This window comes from Halichoeres trimaculatus, unplaced genomic scaffold (genome assembly GCF_033239565.1).
Source record: "Halichoeres trimaculatus isolate MK-OKI-2021-1 unplaced genomic scaffold, fHalTri1.1 fHalTri1_scaffold_18, whole genome shotgun sequence".
Classification (NCBI taxonomy): domain Eukaryota; kingdom Metazoa; phylum Chordata; class Actinopteri; order Labriformes; family Labridae; genus Halichoeres; species Halichoeres trimaculatus.
In genome coordinates, this window is record NW_027437196.1 from 19085376 (window position 1) to 19107364 (window position 21989).

A 21989-nucleotide genomic window follows, 5' to 3' on the forward strand; every position below is an offset into this window, starting at 1 on the left:
TGTCTGTCTCAGTACTCTAAATCAAATTTGCGTGCTTTTAAGCCTGACAGAAACTTGACAGAAGTAAATGGTGAGAATACAGCTTTTATCATGATTTCTTTTTTCCAACAGGCAAATATATGATGTTATAGAGTATGATAAAAAAGTGACATTGAGTAATGACAAAAACATGCAACACTCTGGCTGTGTGGCAAAGGCTGCTGTGTCAAATTATTCCCTGACTTAAGTGACGTGCTTGTGCCTGAACGTAAAATAAAAATAGAATGCTGAACAGCATTATAATGAGACAAAATTGTTTTATTAATGTTTTCCCCTCGTCGCTCCTTTTTATGTAGTTCATTCTCTTCAGCATAGCTCACAGTTCCTTCCTGCTTGCACTCTCTCCTTGGAGGGAAAGTCAAAAGGTTTTTCATTTATCTCAGACCGAAGACGAAGCACAAAACATGTCTCCCCCGAGAGACCCACGAGGAAACTGCGAACACCTTGCCCCAAATATCTGATCTTGGCGGAGCAGAAAATAGCATGCACGTATTTGTTTGCTGGGACGAAGACTTCCCTCATTCCCTAGACACTGTGTTGTCATTGAACATTTTGCCGCTGCATGTTAGGCATATAAAAATACATTTCGATTTTTATTGGGGAAGGGAAACATGTCTGAAGAACAAAAGATAATTGTATTGATTTGTTGAGCAAACGGAGCACTTCAAAAAGTGTGTATTGGTAATGTTCAGAGTTCTGATGCTATGAATGTGTAGTTTTTGTTCACACACATTTGTGTATTTGCCTGTATGTGTCAGTTTGTTTGTGTTGTATTGACTTAGTCCTTACCAGTGTTGAGCTTCTGATATCTCAAGGTATCATCTGTGTTTTCCTTCTTTGACTTGTAAAATATGAAGCTATAAGCTAAAAAAAGATTAACTAAGTAATGCAACTTCATCATCACAGAGTTACTTACAGTGCAAATATGGATTAGTACAGCAAAGTCTGTCAGTCTAAAGCTTTAATGCACACAATCACAAGTAACACTTCAAATGGAGGGTGAACAGGTGCTCTTTAATCATATGTTAAGACCAGTGGCAATTGCTCTAAGACTGCAAGGGAAGCTCAGCTTCCCCTAAAATGTCCCCCAAAAAATGGTGATATGTTCTGCTGAGTTTACATTTTATTGACAAAATATGAGCTAGAATTCCTTCATCTTTTGTTCAGAATCAGCTACCTATCACAGGTAACTGGCCCCACCTCCTTCTCATTCATCCCCACAGTGTCTCAGCGCTTTAACACAGTCGGACGCTGAGCATCTTCTGACTTCAGCGGGGAAGCGTAGAGTGGGTTGTTCCACTGTGAGAAACTGGACGGTCACTGGATAAACGCCGGGCTTTGTTCCGTCCATCGGACGCTCAGCATCTCTGGGAGTCAATGAGGCAGTGGGCTGGCCTGGACGCTGGGCTTCTGCAAGATGATTGGATGATCTGTCTGAGGCCGAATCCCTTTTTGATTGACAGTGAATCTCCCCCTGTCACTCACACTTACAGCCTGCCGTAGGCTCACGTAGCAGCTCCAGCTATAGCAAGCTGGCACGGAGGGTAGAATTTACGTTTAAATAAATAAACAAATTTATGATGTAGGCCAGAAAAAAATTAGCTTCCCCTCCTTGACTGACCAGCAGCCGCTACTGGTTTAGACTCAGTCTTTAGTCTACAACTGCATTAGTCATCACCCCTGTTGAACCACTTGGGTCTAAAAAATCTGGACACACCCCTGCTCACATTGCTTCTAACAACATGTACCCCTTTCTGCTTTTTAGTTTCAGCCACAATTAAAAGTCTCAAAACACAAACAGTAATCCATTTAAATCAGATGTCTGCATCGTTGACAGAAAAATAAAGGCAGGTGAAAAAACCCTCTGGAGGAGACCTTGAGAAGCTGGCCATAGGGAGCAGACTGCAAACCTTTTCCCAGGAAGGCTGACTTGCAGGAGTAAAGGGAAGGAATAAGGTCAGATCTCTTCATAAACAGGTTGTAAAGGGGATTCAGGCAGCTGAGAGACCTATGCAATACATTAATACCAAATCTATAACAGTATGAACACAGCAGAGATGTATAAATTTAGAGTACAACCACACAAAGAGGGCACACCAGCTATAAAAAGCTAGAATCATATGAACTGTATACCTGAATACCAACACCCCTGGGACAGAGATCCTCTCTTTTATTCACATTCTGAACATTGCAAACAAACGAACAAAAACAAAAAAAGAAAAAAAAAAACACTCTTCCTTTTTCACCTACAGATACACAACACTCATGCTCATGCACACAGAGAGAAAGTTTCTATCTGGTTATCAGCCTCGGTCTCTTGGCTACAGGGCTTGTGGGATAGCCCTGCTTCTTGGCAGTCATTTCTAACACAAGCTGGAAAAACAGGCTCTGGATTTGTGTGTGTGCGCGTCTGTGCTTCTGACTCATTCTGCTTGTGAGTGTGTGTTTTGTTTTTATATCAGTGTGAGTGTGTTTTTGTGAGTGTGCCTAGAAACAAGGCATGTGCATTATATTTGGGCTTTTGTTTGTGTGATAACTTGTGTCTGCATGCCTCTGTGCGCATGCACATTGGCTTTGTGTACTGATCAAAGTTGGCAATAATAAATCTGTTAATAGATTACGATGCACTGGTGACAAACATGTCAGGAAATAAGAATCTGTTGGAAACTAAGAGGAGAAAAAGCTCCAACTCCTACTCAGAGCGCCGTTTCTAATAAATGAATCCACCCCCATAAACTTTTTGTTCGTGACACAAAAGGATTTTCAAGTGTCTTTACGCAGGACTTATTTTGCATTTACTTCCTTTTTAAATCAAAGAGACAAAGAAATTTTAGATTTATATGTGAATGTATAAATGACAGGATGGCAGAATATAAATTTCAAAAGTGTTCAATGCTTCCACTTTATGTGGGCTAAAATGCCTCAGGGCAAAAAGGAAAATCTTTAACATTTCATATTATGTAAATCAGACACTGTCTTCACACCACACAAAGAGTTATCATATCTGAGTTATTCTAATTCTGTCTGTTAATATTAGGTCATTTTATTTGAGAGATTCATTGTAAAAGCTTGGCACAGTTTGTGCCACTAAAAAAACAAAACAGGGTTCAAGTAATCACAATTTTGATTTGATTTCTGAGGCTCAAGTGTAAAGAAGGATATCCGTTTTCACCTCACCAACACGTTTTCCTAAGAACTCCCACATGCACTTCTAACTGCTGCTTTTACTGCCTCCTGTCTGGGCTCTCAGGTCACCTCTTACCTTTAATTACCTCCATCTGTCTGTTTCTACTTGCATTCAGCTACTCATTTTTTTTCTTCTTTATCCTCGAGGTTGACTGAAACAGGAAGGATCAGAAATCTTGTTTTCCATTTTTTTTTAAAGAGACAGTTCATTTTTTTGAGGTTGATTATTAAAAACCTTTTTTTCATTTAAAACTTTGAAGTGATCTCTGTTATTGATCTTCCAGTTAAATGTGGGTCTTATCAGGGAAAATGACCAGTAATCAAGTCACCAAACCTTGAATCCAAGTTGAGTATTGTGTCCTTAGTGTTCAAGTCTAGGTCACCAAAAAAAAAAAAAATCCAAGGGCTTTCATTCTTACCCTTGATGGAGAAAAGTTTTCCAGTTAAAAGTTATATACAGCTCTTCACTTGTTAGGTGAGCTGTTTTATTTATTTATTTATTTATTTATTTTTATCCTTCTGCGTATTTTTCTGTTTCAAAAGTCATGTCTCATTTTTCTGTCTTTAAAATATTCTACTTCTGCATTTCATCCTAGAGGCCCCTGAAGATGAAACGTTGCTGCTAGTTTTGCTCATAAACGTCTTACTAAATGCTAATGTGCCAGGAGCCATTCTAGCTGGTTAACTTCTGCTTCTATGCAACCTCAGCACACGCATGCACACCCTCCTCTGACGTTGTTGCGACACATTAGCACACAGAACTTGTCCCCTCTTAAGCTGGAGAAATGCAGGTGCTTGCTTTGACATCTGATTTACCAAGAGATAATATCATTGGTATGCATGATGTTGAAGTGAGTGAGATGGTTACCTCCCTGCTGGCCAGTGGGTGACTGAACCAGCCAGTCAGAGAGATATCATGTTGGAAGGCAAAGTTTGGACATTCACTAATTCCCACCTTGTCATGAGATCTACAGGTGCATGCTAACGTAGCCAAACAGTGAAGGACTTTTTAAACTGAGTCACATCACCCAAGCAGAGATCTGTGGTGGCTGCTAAGAGTTAGATTAAGTTTGAGAAACATTTTTTTTTAAAAATTATTTAGGGTCAACAAGACCGACAAGAGTACAAGGTTGTCAAAATACATGAATTACCTGAGAATATGCTAGGGTCCTCCTACGGTTAGCTTCCCACAATCTGTGACAGGATTCCACCCTGTGTAAAGTAGTAAAAAAAAAAAAACTTGAAATATGTTTTCTGAATAATGACAAACAGCTCTGTTGCCTGTCTTCCTCTCCTTTAATAAACCAGGTTATTCTGAAAATCTCCTTGACTCAAGTTGTTTAATGACCATAACTAATGCCGCTGTGCTCTGCCCTCTCTTTGTCTTGTCTGTGTAGCCAGCCTAATCGCTGCTGACAGTTAGCTTTGCTCTTTTATTAGCTCTGCGTCGCTTGCAATCAGTGACAGTGAAGTCAGGCAGCAGGAAGGGCTTGTGTGAACTCAACACCCACTTGGACCTGATGTTCAGACTTGCTCACACGTATACACACACACATGCATGCACACACAAAAACACATGAGCACGTTTGCAAGACTGTCTCATAAACAAACTTGCACCCTTTCATGGCTACGTAAAAAAAAACAACCTTTTCACATGTGGATATATATCTGCTTCTATGCTTCTATGCCTCAGATGCACACACATTTCTTCATGTGTATTAACCCCCCCAAACACACACACACACACACAGACACAGAAACTTGCTTTCAAAATAATGCAACTGCCTCCAATTGGCAGCTACTGGCCTCACTGTATGTGGGTCAGACCCATGCAAAGCTGTATTGATTTTCCGACTGTATGTCTGACTGTGTGCCGCCATGTTAAAAAAGACTGACGGCTGATACGACAGCTAGGGAGTGCATCTGAAAACACTCACACACACACACACACAGACACACACGCTCATTCACAGACGAGAGGTTCCACAGTTTGCTAGCCTCTTCTCGTCATTGCCCCATGAATTGGCAGACAATGGACTTGTTTGATAAAGAGGAGGTCTGACATACGAACGTGCAATTTGTGAGCGACGGGGCGGGAGAGAGGAATGGGGGTGGGAGGGAGGGTCAGGAATTTGCTTCACTCTCTTTAAAGAATGTAGCGTCACCCATATGTCCGTCTGCCCTGGTGCATACTCGATGGAGTGGAAGGGCAGGGATGGGAGAGTGCTCTCACCCTTTTTTCTTCCTCCCTCTATTTCCAGTCTATTTTGCAGGGCTGACAAGCCTTTCTCCCCACTCTAGTGTGGAGCAAAAGCTTAATGCTGTTTTGTCTATTGCATTAAACCATGCAGTGGCCATTTAGGATGCTATGTAGGCCACAGCAAAGAGAGAGATGGCTCTAAAACCTATGCCATCACAGCTGAGGTCAGATCAGTTTATAGCTCAGTCACAGTGAAATATTTTGAAAGCTGAAATGTCACTCCTCCTCCTCCTGAGTACCCAGCATTCATCCTTCCCTTTCTTTTTTTTTCTGTGAACTTGCTGCATGCTCTGTTTAAGTGCTTTGGAACGAGCCCTTATTAATCCCCTTAACTGCGGGTTTGCACCTCATATTTACCACAGCTGACCTTTTGACCCTTGCCACTGGCTAACATCTAATGTTGGAAATTGGCTAATTTGTGAAATGGCAGAATTTGGGGGTAAAGACCACTTAGAGCTAATGGCTTGCTCATCTGAATATAAGCGCCTTCCTTGGGGGAGGGCAGACGCAGGGCAGCAGTGCTACCAGTGTTGGTGAGGTGTATTTGCAAGAATTGCCCATCTCACAGGAGCCAGATATTTCTCCTCTTGAACATCAATCTGCATAGCTAAGACTTTCACTGCCTCCATTATCTTGCCATTCGTTATCCTTGTGTGCTGTAGGCTTTTTCTCAATTACAGCCATTTATGGTTTCTGGAGTAATTACATCAAACTCCAGTCAGTTACCTGTAAGGTGTGTTCTACTGTAAATTAATTTGGAAGTTTCTGTCTTACTTCCTTTTCATTTGGTAGTAATGGGCTCTACTTGTTCTTATGCATGGCGACCAGAGGGCTGAATGAATTCTCAAACAGGAAGCTGACCTCATGAAGGAGAGAGACAGAAATTTGAGAGTTCAGAGCAATTTTCATTAAAGCCAGAAGACAGAACATGATATGTGACGAATGATGTCGGGCGAGCATATTGTGACAAGATGGTATGTACATAAAACCTACTAACAGTTTGCTGTAGGTTATCTCAGTGTCATGGGCCAATCACTGCGACACGTCGTTAACATCATCTTTTGTGTTGTGTGCTGTTGAATTTTAATTCTGCAGATTATAATGAACTAAACAGCCACTTTCACTATTTTCTGCAATTTTTTAAAATTCTGCTTCCTGCAGTGCATATTGTGTTGTAAATGTAAAATAGACTTCCCTTATGTAGTACTTTCTTTGTCTTTTTGACCACTCAAAGCACTTTGACTCCACTTGTCACATTCACCCATCACAACCTTCAGACAATGCATTCAAAAGATAAATGTCATTTTATTAATACAATATGACATTTGTTAAAAAAGGTTATAAAACAAAAAAAAGATCATTTCTAAATGTAACTACTGATTTTTCTGTAAAATTACACGATACGTGTTTGATTCCAGCAATACCTGAAAAAAAAACACCTTCTCTCCTCTATACTCACTGTAATTTGAGTATTGAATGTTTTACTATCTCTGTTACCTTCAGCATATTTAGCCAGCCCTTCATTTGCACTCGTCTTTAAGGCTAACAGCTTATTCAGCCTGTTTATGGATGGCCCCTCAGAGCTAAATTAATAGAAGAGGCTTTGGGGACCAGAGAGGAAAGTCATAAGCAACACTGTAATGCTCATTTGCAACGATGAGGCTAATTACCAATTTGCCACTCTCCAATCTTGTTTCATAATACGTTCACGGCTCAACTTCTTTTGTGTTTTGGTGCCTGCGAGCAATGTATGACTTTTATACAATAGAGGATGCTTAGCTTCTGTCTTCTTTATGATTCTATGTGCAGGAGATACTGAGCTGTTGGACTTTCTCCATGCAGGTGCCTATCTAACACTTGCTCATGAGAAGAAACCAATGACTGTGTTCTCATTGGTTGTGATGTTTGTCCCCAAAACTGCAAAAAGATAGACAGATGTGGAAAAGCATGAAAGGGAAAGGGCCTACTTGAACAAGTGTAATCACTTTGGGTCCTTCCTCTGTAATTTTAAGGCTGTAAGAGGAGTGTAATGCCCTCCATTTAAAGTAGACATGACAATTATTGAACAGTAAACACAAAGTCAGCCCTAAGAAAAGACAGACCAATTCTGTTATTTATTGCTAATATCAGCCACTGTCTGTATTTTCAGGGAGATAACAGAAGAACCCCTGACTGAGTGGTTAAGTGCTCTGAGCCTCTTGCGTAATCAGCCACATTACAGACTCTTTTTCCTAAAACTTTCTTTTTTTTCTCAGAACCCTAACATGACACAACTTCCATCAATAAATATCCACAAATCTAATATTTGCAGTGTAAGTTACTGTTAATGATTAAAACCAAACAACCCGATGTCTAGTGATTCCCACAACAAAAGGGAATATTATTGCTGAGAGACATTATGGATGTGAAATAAGACACAAGCAATTAAAGCATTAACATGCCTGAGCTGCACTGACATCCTGCATCATCTGCATTAACACTGACTTCTGCCTTTTATCTACGTTTCATCTCTGGTTAAACAACATTCACAGAATAACTGTTAATGCAGTTCATCCCACAGCAAACACATTGTAAAGTAAACAAAGTCGGTGGATTAAGTGGCTCCAGGAGAGATTTTCTTATAAACACCACAAGTATGAGTGTAGTGTGTCAACATTCAGGACTGGCACAGGCTTTTATGAGCTTTGTGGAAATGATAAGAAAAAAAAAATACAACAAATAAATGTACAGTATAAAGAATATGAAAATTGTTTACAAAATAGTAGTCATAAAAAGGGATAGTGGTTGATGGTATAATGGTTGAACTCAGTAATCCCTCTGCTGTGCTGGCATTGCAGGCAGTAAGACAGGCCTTAGAGGGGTGTGGCGGGATCAGTGAGTGAGCAGGGTGGATCAGATCTGTGTGCATGTCTGAGAGTGTAAGTGAGGCTCACTGCAAGTTTAAATCTTATGCTTCTTTAATGTTGTAACAGAATAAGAATTATAAAGTGGGACATCAACATTGTACAATAGTGGGATCAATGTAAAATGTAAAGGTAAGTTGATTAAAGAGCTTTGGTGTTGGGTACACCTAAGATTCAAAAAGCTTCCCTATACAATGAACTGCGCCTGGTGATAAAATCCCAAGAAAATTACGAGAATCCTAACGTTTTCTGAAAATTCTCCCTTGATTTATGAATAGATCTTTGTAATGGTATAACAATAAATTCATAGTTATTTTATATGATATTATATGATATTATATGATATGATATTATATTATATTATATTATATCAAACTAAAAATATCTGTCTCAATACCTTAATCAGGCAAATAAATTTCACCATTTTTCTCTGCTTGTTTTCACTAAGAGGGTGTGATTTATATATATTATTACCACAAGGAGTTGAACCAAGCCTCCTCATTGAGATAAGTGTTTGTGTCTCCTCCTGCTTGTTCAGAGTTGCTCTGAGAATGTCAGCTAGGACTCCTTGCTCCACAATTTCAAAGTTAAGTTAGGAGCTCTCAGATAGGTTTCCCAGAATGTTTGTGAATACAGGCCCTGACCAGTCTCTTTCTCCTGTTTTATGGATAAGTCACCTAGTGTGACGACGAAGCCTTCCTTTGATTTCTAAACTTGAGTTTTCCATCCAGTTCAGCTGACAGCCTGAAAACACAAAAAGTAATGCACATGTATGAGGCTTCATCTTTTGTGTCACCTTCTGAGTTGAGTCAGTCTGAAAAGGAGCCTGAGTTACCAATTAGCATGCTATCTTTGGTTATCACTTTTTTTTTTATCTAAAGCAAATATTGTGCTGCTCATGGAAAGACCCTTATTATTAATGCCTTAAAATCTACAACACACATGCAGTTGAAAATATTGTACAACAATAATAAAGACACTAATCAGTACTTTAGACACCAGTGACATACAGTTGTGTGAGCAGGAACAAACCTTCAGAAGGGAAGATAGTTGCTGCTGTTAATGATCTAAACATTTTATAACTTTTGAGATATATATATATATATATATATATATATATATATATATATATATATATATATATATATATATATATATATATACATATATATATATATATATATATATATATATATATATATACATATATATATATATATATATATATATATATATATATATATATATATATATATATATATATATATATACATATATATATATATATATATATATATATATATATATATATATATATATATATATATATTTTACAGATAAAGCATTCAGTTTGTCAAAGAAGGAGTGAACTAAGGAGAAATAGTGTTACCTGAGTTAACTTGTACATGTAGACGTGCCCTTGCTTTGCCTGCATGTTAATATGTCAGTGCACACACAGTAGTAAACTTAGTGTTGAATCATTAACTGTAGGAAATAGATCATTAAAAGTTCAAAAGAGATCTAGGTTAAACTCACAGAGTGAACATTATACCCTTTAAAAAACTTAAAAGGCAAGAGGCAGAGGACGCAGCCTATGAATAGTCCAATGAGCTTGCTACTGCCCTCGGGGTCAGCGTTGCATGTCCACTGAAGACAAGCAGAGTGGAGCTGGTCATTGCAGACATTTACATTTCAAACATTCTTGCAGATATTTAGACAGATGTGTGGGTAAGCCAGTGACCTGTGAGATCAGGGTTGATCTCATTTCAGGCAATCAGCTGCTGTTACAGCAGGAGTCCAAAGTGGACAAACTATTTCCTGGTATGTTGACTTAAACAGGCTTACACCCTGTGAGTCATCAGTTAATGAGTGTTTTTGTGCCGTAAACAAACTCATGAAGCTTCTCCAAAGAATAGTCCCCCTGGAACTTTTAAAACTTTTTATTATAGTTGTTTCTTTTTAATTATTTATTTAGTTTTTTTTTTAATATTATTATTATTATTTTTGTTTTTACTAAACTTTCAGTTACTAATGTTTGATTGATTATCTAAGTACAGACTTTTTGCCCTTGGGAGTATGCTTTGTACACAGATTAGGAGAGTATAGAATGACACACTGACATGTTGGGAGAAAGTAAATTTGACTGTATTTGCATTTATTTGAGTGTGAAACACAATATATGTTTTCCACTGCTGTGGATAAAGTGTGTCAAAACATGCCAAGCAGGATTTGGATTTTATGCAAAATACAATCTTACATTCTAAAATAAGATATCGTTGAGAAATATTCTGGGCCAAAGCTGGACAATATTAGAGATTAAAACATCATGTTTTACGGGTCATCTATAGAAACCAACATTGTTAAAAACTTTGTTCCAGTTGCAAATAAAACTGAAAGGGAAATTATGAGTGGGGAAAAACACCCGCTTTAACTTTTTCTGCTTTATTACTTTGTGATGCTGAATGACAGAGCGCACCTGATAAATAAAGTGATGATCCCTTATCATGACAGTGTGATAACTGGTCATATAGAATGTTTTTGGTACAAATATAAGTCAAACGCCACGAGTTAACATGGCTGCAAACTAGTTTGGCTGAAAGACCATTAATGAATTTAAACATTAATTTAGAATACACAGGCTTATCTAAAATATTATCTATAATAAAAGTTGTTTAAAGGGAAAAATATAATGCTTGTGACAGGTTTAGCAAAAAGCCAATGCGCTTAAGTTTCCTCTCTCTATGGCCAATCAATCAGCTGAGCCCACCTCCCTCTACGGCAACCTGCTGGTCACGTGAATGAGGAGCGAAAGTCAAAGGTGCAGGTCTGACCGGAGTGCTTCATGAGAGCAGTAAGTTGATACTTAAGTTGTAAGACACCCATATATGTCAGAAATCTGTTCTTGGTTAAAAAAAGATGTGTTCACTTCTAAATTCGTGTTTTCTGCTGATGATTCGAAATGACTGAATGAATACAAGATAGAAAGAAAGAGTGCTGATACCAGCCCTCATGCTAATCAGCGCCTCTGATGCTAATGTGCTGATCACCCTGATGAGTTAGCTTACTCAAGCATCGAGCTGATGAGAGGACATTTCCGCTAGCCATGATGCTAAATTCCTCCATGTGAAGCTCCATTTACTTTAGATCAAAGCGTCAGCGATCTAAAAGTCCGTTAGCCGCGATGCTAATTGCTACCATGGAAAATCCTATTAGCATTTGCTGAACATATTAACTTTTTGTAAATTAATACTGTGATGGATTTAAGAATACAACTGGTTAATGATTATGTCCTGCCTTTATGGTGTATCATAGAGAGACTTGATCATGTGTTCTGGTATGTATTTTGCAACTGAATTCCACTGTTGGATGCAGTAATACTACAAGTATTATTTCTATAGCTTAAAGTGACAGAATGAGAACACACTGTTTAAAAAAGTTTTGTTTGTGACAGATAACTGTTGTCATGTACTTGATGTTATGCACCTGTACTGAAATTTAGTTTCTACTAAAAGTATAAGCACAAAACTATGTGAAAATTTAACCAAGGCTAACATGACTATGTTGCACAGCAGAAGATTGTAACTCAGAGAACAGGGTTATCTTTAAGCTCATTTCCAGTACTGGATGACAAGCTGAGCCCAGAGAGATTTCGAACCAGTACCTGACGTAAGAAGACGATGATCAAAGAAACACACACACACACACACACACACACACACACACACACACACACACACACACACTCACACACACACACACACACACACACACACACACACACACACACACACACACACACATTTCCCTTCATCTGTTGTGGTAGGATTAATTATTACGTACACAGCCACAGCTCCAGAGATGATGACTGTGATCAGTTCACAGCTACATGCAGTTGTTTTGTTTTATTTCTATGATTTGATATATGCTAAGCATTTCTAACTTGAACATATCTAGGGTCCCATCTGTTACTAAAAGTGTTCCAGTACAATCTATTACAACTTAAAGAAAGTGTCCTGTGCTCTATTTTGCTACAGTTACTCACCTCTTGGCTCCTTTCGTGTCTAATTTCTTCTGAGGTGATTTGTTCTGTAAGTATTAGTCAAGTTGCCAGTATTGGAAATAAGTAATTGAGTTCAACAAGCACAAACATCCCAATCAACCTCTCCTTATTCCATCTTCATGTATGTTGTGATTCATCAAAGTGTAGTTCCCCGTGATAGACTCAGCCCGTCTACTTTTCTTGCAAATTGATATCCCTTTGACTGTTTTTCATATCATATCAGATACATTCAACCCTCTGAGCAACTGACACACCAGCCCCTGTGGCCTCTTGAACTTTAAAAAAAATTACAAGACCTTCACTGTGCGATGACATCACTGTAGAGTGAACGACAAAGAGAAAATATTAATAGCTCAAAGTTTCATTCCGACAATTGTCTAATTTCCTGGAGCGTTCTATGCGTGAACTCGCAGACAGAGTGCTCATCAAAGGGGCAGATTCACTGCCTGTCAGTGGGAACATAATAAATCCTTGTCATGGAGGAGTCAGTCGCATGCGAGTCCCTTGTTGGTCAGTAAGATGTTTCTCAGCCCCCCCTCCCTCCAACTTTCAATTTCTCTGAGATCATGCCCTAATGATGACCCTAGGCTCACTTTTAATCACTATTTGCATTGCCCTTTTTAACAATTATTCCACTCCTCTGCACAATTTTAAGTCTTCAAGCATGAGATGGATCATTACTGCTATTGTTAACTGCCTTATAGACACACTCTTTTGGGAAAACTGTATGCTTTTCTTGATAACATATATCACATTCAGAGAAAATGAAGGAAAACCCTGATGTGTTGCATTGCATTCCTATTCTTATTTCAGTAACTAATTTGCTTTAACACAGGATTGTTTTTCTAACTAAGCATTTAATCCCAAGACAATATGATTATCTGGGACCAAACTACCACTTTTCTACCACTCTAATGTGACTGTGGTAGGGCTGCACGATTATCGCAATCGCAATCGCAATCGCAATCGCAATCGCAATGGCAATGTCAGCACGTGCAATTACGTAATCGCAAGAGAGGATATCGCAATCGCAATTGCAATGTCAGCACATGCAATTCAGATTTTTCTCCATGATAACCAAGCAAGTCTGTAGACTCATCATGACATGACTTTTTTTATTAAATCGCAAGCACAATCGCAATCGCAATATTGTCCACCTAATCGCAAATCGCACCTTTTCCCCAAATCGTGCAGCACTAGACTGTGGTCAAAGAATATAGAAAGCAAGAAGTAGAAATTGACAACTGAAAAGTGGGGTAAAACTTAACTTCTAATCTTAAATCTAATTTCTAATTTGAAAAGAAACACCTCTATATGAGTAGAGGCAGTAGTTTAATGCATACAGTCATGCTCAGTACCATGCCAAAACACATCTCTGCAGAGTGAGTTTATTTGCTTGTGTAAACAGAGGCAACACATTTTATGATGTTATCACTAATAGATGTAATGATGTGTTCATTCAAACCTTTATTCTCAAAAAAAGACATTGAGATTACCCTAATTTTCAATGTCACTGAGATCACAGAGATGGTATGAACAAATTAAGTTAACAGCACAAATATATCAATTACAAACGCAAAAGAGTCATTTAAAACAGTTACAGTGAGCGGAACAGTGATTAGTAATCAAGGTCTTAAACTTAGTAAGAGAGGAAAAGACTGTTATCTTTAGAGACTGTTTGAGTGTTAATAGCAGAAAGAGTCATCTCAAAATCACACACAGAAAAAATAAAAATAAAAACAATAAAAGAGGTGCCTGAACAATTTAAGGATGTAGAAAAACCCTTTATGTTAATTAATAATATAAATATAAACCTATGACTATTTGAACTATGACCTTTTCTAAACCAGATTTAAAATAACACATGCGCTTAATGTGAAATCTGAGATTTTGATGCCCATGTGAAAGAAAAATGTCTAATGCTGCAGCGTCACTTTCATGTTTGACTAATCTACACGTGAATAATAGAGTATCCTTCGAGGTTTATGTATTTTTCCCTTCACGGGCAGTGTTATTAATAGCTTCATCTTTCTTACTGCCTTAAATACAGGATGAAATATTTTGACATGTTCATAGCAAAGGGAGGGTGGTACAGGCCAAGTAAACATTTGTTTTAATTAATCATTTGATCTTGAATTAAAAGTAGCTTTATGGCCCGATGGCCTTTCTTTTCAGTTCTGACATCTCCTTGAGTCAAAAAGTCAGTTTTTGCCCCTGTAAGTCACATGTGGAGCTATTTAGGGAAAATCTTTGCAGAGATAAATTATTTTTGAGCAATGAAGGATGAATCTCCTGTGTTTTCTTTGACCTTGTGTGCAAACTACAAAAAGTGGAGCAATCGATCGCTCCCCTCTGAAGATTCTGCAATATTGTATTTTGGAATGAAGAGTGAAAAAAAAAATAGAAGTGGAGCCAGATGAACAGCTGTATTGAGATAAACCGTCACCCCATATGCTGAGGGAAAACAATCTCTGCACATTATGGAGAGTGAAGATGAAAAAAAATACACTTAATCAACTAACATTGATATTACTTCTGGCAATTAGGAGCATGCTGGTAATGATATGAGTTTTCAGCTGTAAATAATTATGCTGCCTGCAGGCCATACTTTAATTCTCTGCTGTATCTATAAACAATAATCAAACCAACAGCAGCAGGCTAAAAGTTGGAGATTTGTGCTCTGCGGAGCAGCGGCTGAGGAGCAGCTTATTGGAGCCCTGTGGTGATGCCAGTAGTCAGGGTCACCTTCAGGTGCTCTCTCATCTGTACTCCAGCGCGCTAATGCTGAGCACTATTGATCAGCCTGTATGCATCAACACAGAGACACACACACACGCACAGACACACAAATACATGCAGGTGCACACAGAGCACACAGATAGGATTTTACATCTCATAGCATTTACATAAACACAAGGTTATATACATGCATACTTAACTGGAGAACAAGCATGACTGTTGCATCATGATTTAAGCACTACAGCCAAGTTAGTATGGACATGTTAACAGAGATAAACACTTCACCTTCTCATGAAAGTAAAGACATTCTTATTATGATAATGAACCAGAGTGCTAAAATCACACATACACACTGATTTAAGCTGTGAACTTTATTAGATTATATTAATGGTTTATAGTGTGGAAATGCAATTTGTTGCAATATGTAGTGGTCAGACTCTAGTTTGAAGCGCTCCCCTATTCCCCTCTTGTAATGGTTAAGTCCAAAAGTGATGGTAGTCAAGAAGCTGCAGTGATGCTTGAGTATAGACCTCCATATATTTATTTTTTACTTTCCAATCAACATATTTTTGTGCATAAAGATACACTGATATATAACATTAAAAAAAAATATGTTGATCTTTTTGCCGCTGGAGAAACATTAGAAGTGCAAGGTAGCAACCTCCTTAAAGGGGACCTGAAACTTTAACATAAAAGACTGATTCCCACAAACAAAACCACTACAATCAGGTGATTTTACTATAATTTAACATTAAATTAATAAACAAGAATAATAATAAAAAAAGATTATTGAATATTATTTAAGTGTGCAACTATAGGGTAATGCAAAGTCCAGGTGCCAAAATGAAAACTTCATGTGCTTCAGTGCATAGTTTGCTGCACTGCTGCTGCAGTCTTTCACAGTTTAAAATGTGCAGAGAAGGAATAAGAAAACATACAGTATGAGAGTTACATTTGACAGCTAACTTTCACTCTCTGTCAGACAGGAAACGGCGGCCTGCTGATGTTTAAAGACTAAGATGAAGTGCATAATTAAGGAAACATATGAAAGCCGGCGTTGGGCCTGAGATTAATTAGGTGTGTGTCAATACTCTCATCAATATCCGATTAACTAATGACACATGGCCCAATGAGGGCTATTGATCTGCTCCAAGTCTGCTCTGTTAATAGGTTGAAGCCGACATTGAATGGGAGAGCTGACAGGAAAGTGTGAGGAGAGTTTCACAGCGTGCAGGAATGCAGGGCCCAATAAAAACAGTGAAATCAGAAATGTCCCCTCAGTCATAAGCAGTCAAATCACATTCCTGTTATGTGGTCTCTAGGGATTCCAGTGATTGCTGTGACCACAACTGAACTTACTCAGCTTTGCTAGAATTCCCATCCTTTTAGTGATAATTAAAAATGACCCCAAAGGATCCCCCTCCCCAAAAAGAATAAAAAAAAGGACTCAATCTAGATTAATGGTGATGGAACGGCCAACATCATCAGTTGGACCCTTTATGATAATGATTGTAATGATAATAATGAACACTTGGATGAAGGATGAACAATCCCCTGTCCTGGAGTTGAATCCCTATACAGGTTAATTAGGAAAGATAACATCATTAGCCACTCTCATGCCTGCACAGAGAATTAATTGGATAGGATGGAGATTTAGGTCTATATTTAATCGCATAAACGATCAACGACAGCTTAGCCAGGTAATGGGAGGTCCAAATCGGTGGGCATCTTATTTAGATCACATTTAACCAGCTTAATGAGCAAACTGGATCCCAGGAGTTTGTAATGTTGGTGCTGCAGAGATTCCCTTTGCATGAGGTGTATTGATTTAAATGAACATCAGTGGTGTATTATTGTGCCTTGTTAACTTCTGATTGTTTACGCATTGCATGATAATCAAGGAGAAACTGATAAAGTAGCTTCTAACAGAAATCATAGCCCCATTCATAAGTATTTAGCCAGCTGAGCCTTGACTCCAAATTTTAGAAAAGAAACAAGCACCACTCATTGCTCATTGAGCAATCGCTCTTCTTCTGTTGAAAAGGCCACCAATGGCCTGATGGCTTTATGGTCATAAATAAAACCAGTTTGTTTGTTTTCAGAGAAGCATTAGCTAGATTTCATGATCCGTTCCAAAGGGGACATTTGTGTTAATATTCCTCGTGTCAAGTGTGAGCGCTGAAATCCGTTGGGCGCTCCACACCTATTCCTCACAGCAGCTGTAACTTGTTGGCTTTTCTTTAGCTCTGAACACGTCTGTCTGCTGCTCCCTCTAAATAATGCAGATGGGTAACTTTTTTTTTTGAATTGTCATTTACAGCACAATTGATGTTTACAAAGCAGCGTGAATACTCTACTGTCAGTGTTCACGGTAATTGGTAGTGAAAGGTGATAAAGAAGCCGGTTTTACCAGTTTTATCTCTGGTGAATGAGCCTGTGAAGAAGAGACATGCCACACTCTGCCATCCATCATGAAACGTCATTTAAAACACAAACAGAAATGCCATCTGGTAGATGAGACTGCCATACAGATGAAACTTTATCTTGGCACCACTCAATAGTTACAGTTTAGTAAATGGCATGTGCCAGATATCGCTTCGGCCTTAAATTCAAAAACCACACATTTCTGTCACAGCACATTGTGGAGTACGAACCTGATATCTAAATCGTACCTTTTACTCATTTAGGAGGTGTGTAATTTAATTTAGACTGTCTCCTCTGTTTTTCTGTTCCAGTAAGTGAAAGTGAACATGAGCTGGTTACCTGAGACTGTGTGTCAACCTGTGTGTGTGTGTGTTGTTCAGGGCTGCGTCATCATTACCTTGACGACTGAGGTGTAGCTGATCATGCAGCAGAAGAATTTGGGCCTCAAAAAAGGTAACACTCTTCTCAATCCTTCAGAAATGCAGTATTGCATGTCTCCAGTTACTGATATAATGTGCCTGTTATTTGCGTTAGGTTTGGTTTACACCGTACGACGTACTCTACTGACGTTCTCACTTAAAAAAGCATTACTGCTAGAAATAAACCTAGGATAGAGCACCTTGATTTTACTATTGCACCTATAATTCATTAATAAAATACAATATTGACTTTGATGAGTTCACTTACATATACCCCACTGTTGTTTATGTCACAGTGCACTGCTGAAAGGTGCCTATGTAAGTGCACTTTAAAGTGCAAAGAGTACATTTAGAGTAAGATTGCATGCTAAATGTCTCTATTGCCGTGCAGAGAGGGACAAAGAGTATGCTCTTTTTCTACCTTTATTGTTAGCCCCATGAACTCTGTGTCTTGAGGGAGACTTGCTGTTGTCAGACACTAAGAAAAGACCTCTGTCTACAAGCAAATAAAATATTCTTTGGTGCATGGTGCCCTGTCCCCTGGTGACTATCGAATTACTCCCCTTATCCGTGTTCGTGGAAAAGAGAAAGAATGTCAGGGGAAGATTTCAGGTCGCACTATGCCATAGAGAAGGGGAAGTGCTTTGCCTGGTGCAACACAGAGCCCACTGTCATTCTGGATTAAGGCTTGATTGAGCTTAGCTGACGAGATGACGGAGGAGGTGGTCATTCTCAGGGCAGGGGGGGAGACGGGAGAAGGGTTGCAGGTCAAATATGGTATCATGTCATTTAAAAAGTGAATGTGGATGCTTGCTTTCTGTGTAAGTGTTACATTATTTACACAGCAAGTAAATTTAGAGGCTCTCAATCTATATTTGTAGACTTCCTTCAATAATAACACTTCAGCATTTATAACACTCAAAGTTTAATTTATGCAAACCATACAAAGTTTAATGCTGAAAAAGGTCAGGGAATTGTGGAGGTCTAAGAGAAAGGCTAAGAGGGCAGTGATTAAATAAAGTTTTGAAAATTGAGCATAATTTTGAAAACTGTTAAAGAGTAGTTTATGCTAGGAGAAGGTCTACAGAAGTCACACAGAAGCAACCTTGAAAATTACATTTCAACTCCAAAATTCAAGAAGGCAATCAATCGACAGCACTTTTGTTTTTCTGCTTTTAAACTTTGACCAGAGCTGCTGATTGCAGGCATGATGCTGGGATTAGGAGACAAAACATTTGGGTCAAAAACTAATACATTCACATGGAAACTCTTTATAGATAATTCAGCTGCATGCTCGCTGTTTTACACAGTGTGTGTTCACATGGGTGTATTTTATTAGTGATCACATGAGATCAGTTAATTTATTCACTTATGACTTTTGACAAAACCCTGAACCTCAAGCTAAAAAGTGAGTCAGTAGTTTGTGTTGTAAGTAACAGTTGTTGGCACTCTCATTGGTTAGGGAGCCAGTATTTGGCAGGAGGCGTACAGTTTTAACTACTAATGTACTTATTTTTCTCACAGCATCACAATTTTACAGCCTGTATAAAACACTCTCTCTCTCACACACACACACACGCACACAGCTGCATTCGTAACCCAGAGAAAACGGTTCAGCAAATTAAAAACAGAACTGTAAGAGAGTCTTTAATTCAATAAAATACACATGTAAGGGAAATGCTGTAAAGCACCTCCTTATCTAAAAGTATTATCCTTCCTTTGTGTCAGTGCTGATAAGCACCACTCAACAGAAAAAAGACACAGCTGGAAACACAGTTAGAGAGTTTCAGTCACCACACTTCTTTACATAATCAAGTTTTTTTTGTAGGCCGTGATAAGGTGCATGGATATCCTGTGGTCTTTTCCTAGTTAGTGTGTATGGACCGCACAGCAGCTCCGCTTTCACTGAGTTATTACGCAGAGTGTAATTTGAAACAATTACAAAAACACTGGCCCACTTGTTACAACACTCATTTTCCCTCACATATACAAACCACAGATTCAATAGCTTTACATGTTTTTCAATCACACCCAGTGGAGCAGTGTTCAGTGTGAAAAAGTGTAGCATTTCATCCTAGCTCGCATGGTATGGGATAATCTTTCACATTTTGCCTGGGGTTTGTTTTGCTATTTCAGCAGAAACTTGTGCAAGCCATGTGAATTACCATAGGAGAGGACGATAAAATACCAAATGATATTGTATCAGATGTAAATGAATAAACTTTTGGAATAATCAGGGCCAATAATTTGTTATCTGTGATAATAAATGTTATTTGTTGTCCTTTTTTCTCAGAGATGCATCGGCAAGATAACAGTTTTAAATACACAAGCAGACGGGGGATAGTGTAACACTTTTGTGCTGTACACTTAAGCTATTAAAAGAGCTTTAATAACATCAACAAACTGTGAATTATAAGGTAAATTTTGAGTTGTAGTGATAAGTTGATTACACACTCTCCTCATGTGCAGTGTAGATTCTCAGCACACAGTTCTTATTTTTGACACTTTCTCACCATAATTTCACACATTGTGTTTCACAGGCCTTGCGATTGTTCAGGGATCAGGGTCAGCCAGTGGTGATCTTTTGCAGCCTCGCAGATGGACACCTTTAGCAGCGTGAGTACAGTTTCACTTCTGGCCCCTCGTAGCACCATAGCCGAGCACAAGGAGGTCAGGCCTCGTACCTCCGTCTCTCATTCTCTGAAGGTGCTGCCGCAGTCTGACCATTGACATTTAGCATTCTTCCGCTCTGCCTCTGGGTTCTCAATGGGGGATTGAGGGGTGCAGAGGCCAGTGCTCGGTTCTCAAGGGTAAAAACAAAAAGGCTCTTGAAAATCCCAAGGAGTTCCCATGATCCTAGGAAAGACCTTGATCCGACCTGTGTTAGATTTCCATTCCACGGATTAAGCTGCACAAAAAGTACATATTTGGCTGATTTATTTTGTCTTCTGCTCTGGATTTCAGACAGTGAATTGCAATGTTTTCATGTGTGGCACTGAAATTTCCGGCATGATGATTTTGCAGCTGTAAGAATTTGTAGAAGTTTGGCAAATTAATCCAGGGAGACTTATTTCTTGTAACACCACTCGCTTTTCATGTCCAGCACTGACATTTCTGAGTAAGAGCAAAAGCTTGTAGTGACATTTTGTGGTGGAAAGTTTTCAAAGTCATTTTTCAAGGTTTTTTTCCAGCAACATACATAATCTGTTAGCATCAAAGAAGCACACATGCATAAATAATTGACTAATTCACTTAAAGGGGGCCAGCGTAGATTAATTAAGCTTGAATACTAATTATGTTTTGTGTCTACACCAACTGACGCCGTTGTTGTTTAATAAGAAAGTGTTTGGTGGGTCACAATTACCATGCATACATCCAGCTTCTCATTATAGGGGTAGTGTGCCTTTTAAGCCTTTGAAACAAAATGCTAACCTTATCTTCAGTGATTTCAACAGAGGTGCTTTGAAGATTTTTTTTTTTCATTGTAATGCTGCTCATTGATATAGCTATTCCTAATTGTGTTGATATATAGATTGAGACTTTGTGAACATGAAAACAAAATCAGCTTTTTTTTCTTTTTTATTGAGTTAAGACAGGTTCAGTCTCATCCTTATTACCTTCTCATCTATTTTCATTTATTAGCACTTATGATATAAAGATATGTATCATAAGGCAAGAATATTTTACGCAGTTTTATTCACATTTTAATTATGATGAATGCCACTCTGAGGGATCTGCCTTCAGAATAGCCTGAGAACAAGCATAAACCTCCTATGATGGGTTTTAAAGTAAGTAATAGAGCTCCTGGAGGAGACAAACATGTGCAGAGATCTTTGAGTGAATCACTTGTCATTTCAAGACACACTTTTGTCCTTGACTTCTCTGTCTAGCACACAGAGTGCTTGTCTAGAAACGGTAGCTTTAAGTATCTTTGTGAAGCCGAGCTTCGTTGTCTCCAC

The 21989-nt window shown here is 38.5% G+C and overlaps 1 protein-coding gene across 6 annotated transcripts in view; it reads left to right on the top strand.

The window, feature by feature from the left end:
- The first annotated feature begins 11158 nt into the window (after nucleotides 1-11158).
- Nucleotides 11159-21989, top strand: part of ofcc1 (orofacial cleft 1 candidate 1) — a 180058-nt gene continuing 169227 nt past the window's right edge. For 5 of the 6 annotated variants that reach the window (XM_074693846.1, XM_074693844.1, XM_074693843.1 and 2 more), the window contains exons 1-4: nucleotides 11159-11239; nucleotides 17992-18064; nucleotides 20324-20447; nucleotides 20571-20646. In XM_074693846.1, the coding sequence (XP_074549947.1) occupies nucleotides 20629-20646 (18 nt within the window). In that variant the 5' untranslated portion in view covers nucleotides 11159-11239; nucleotides 17992-18064; nucleotides 20324-20447; nucleotides 20571-20628. The remainder of the gene's footprint in view (nucleotides 11240-17991; nucleotides 18065-20323; nucleotides 20448-20570; nucleotides 20647-21989) is intronic. The other variant, XM_074693845.1, reaches the window with a different exon arrangement.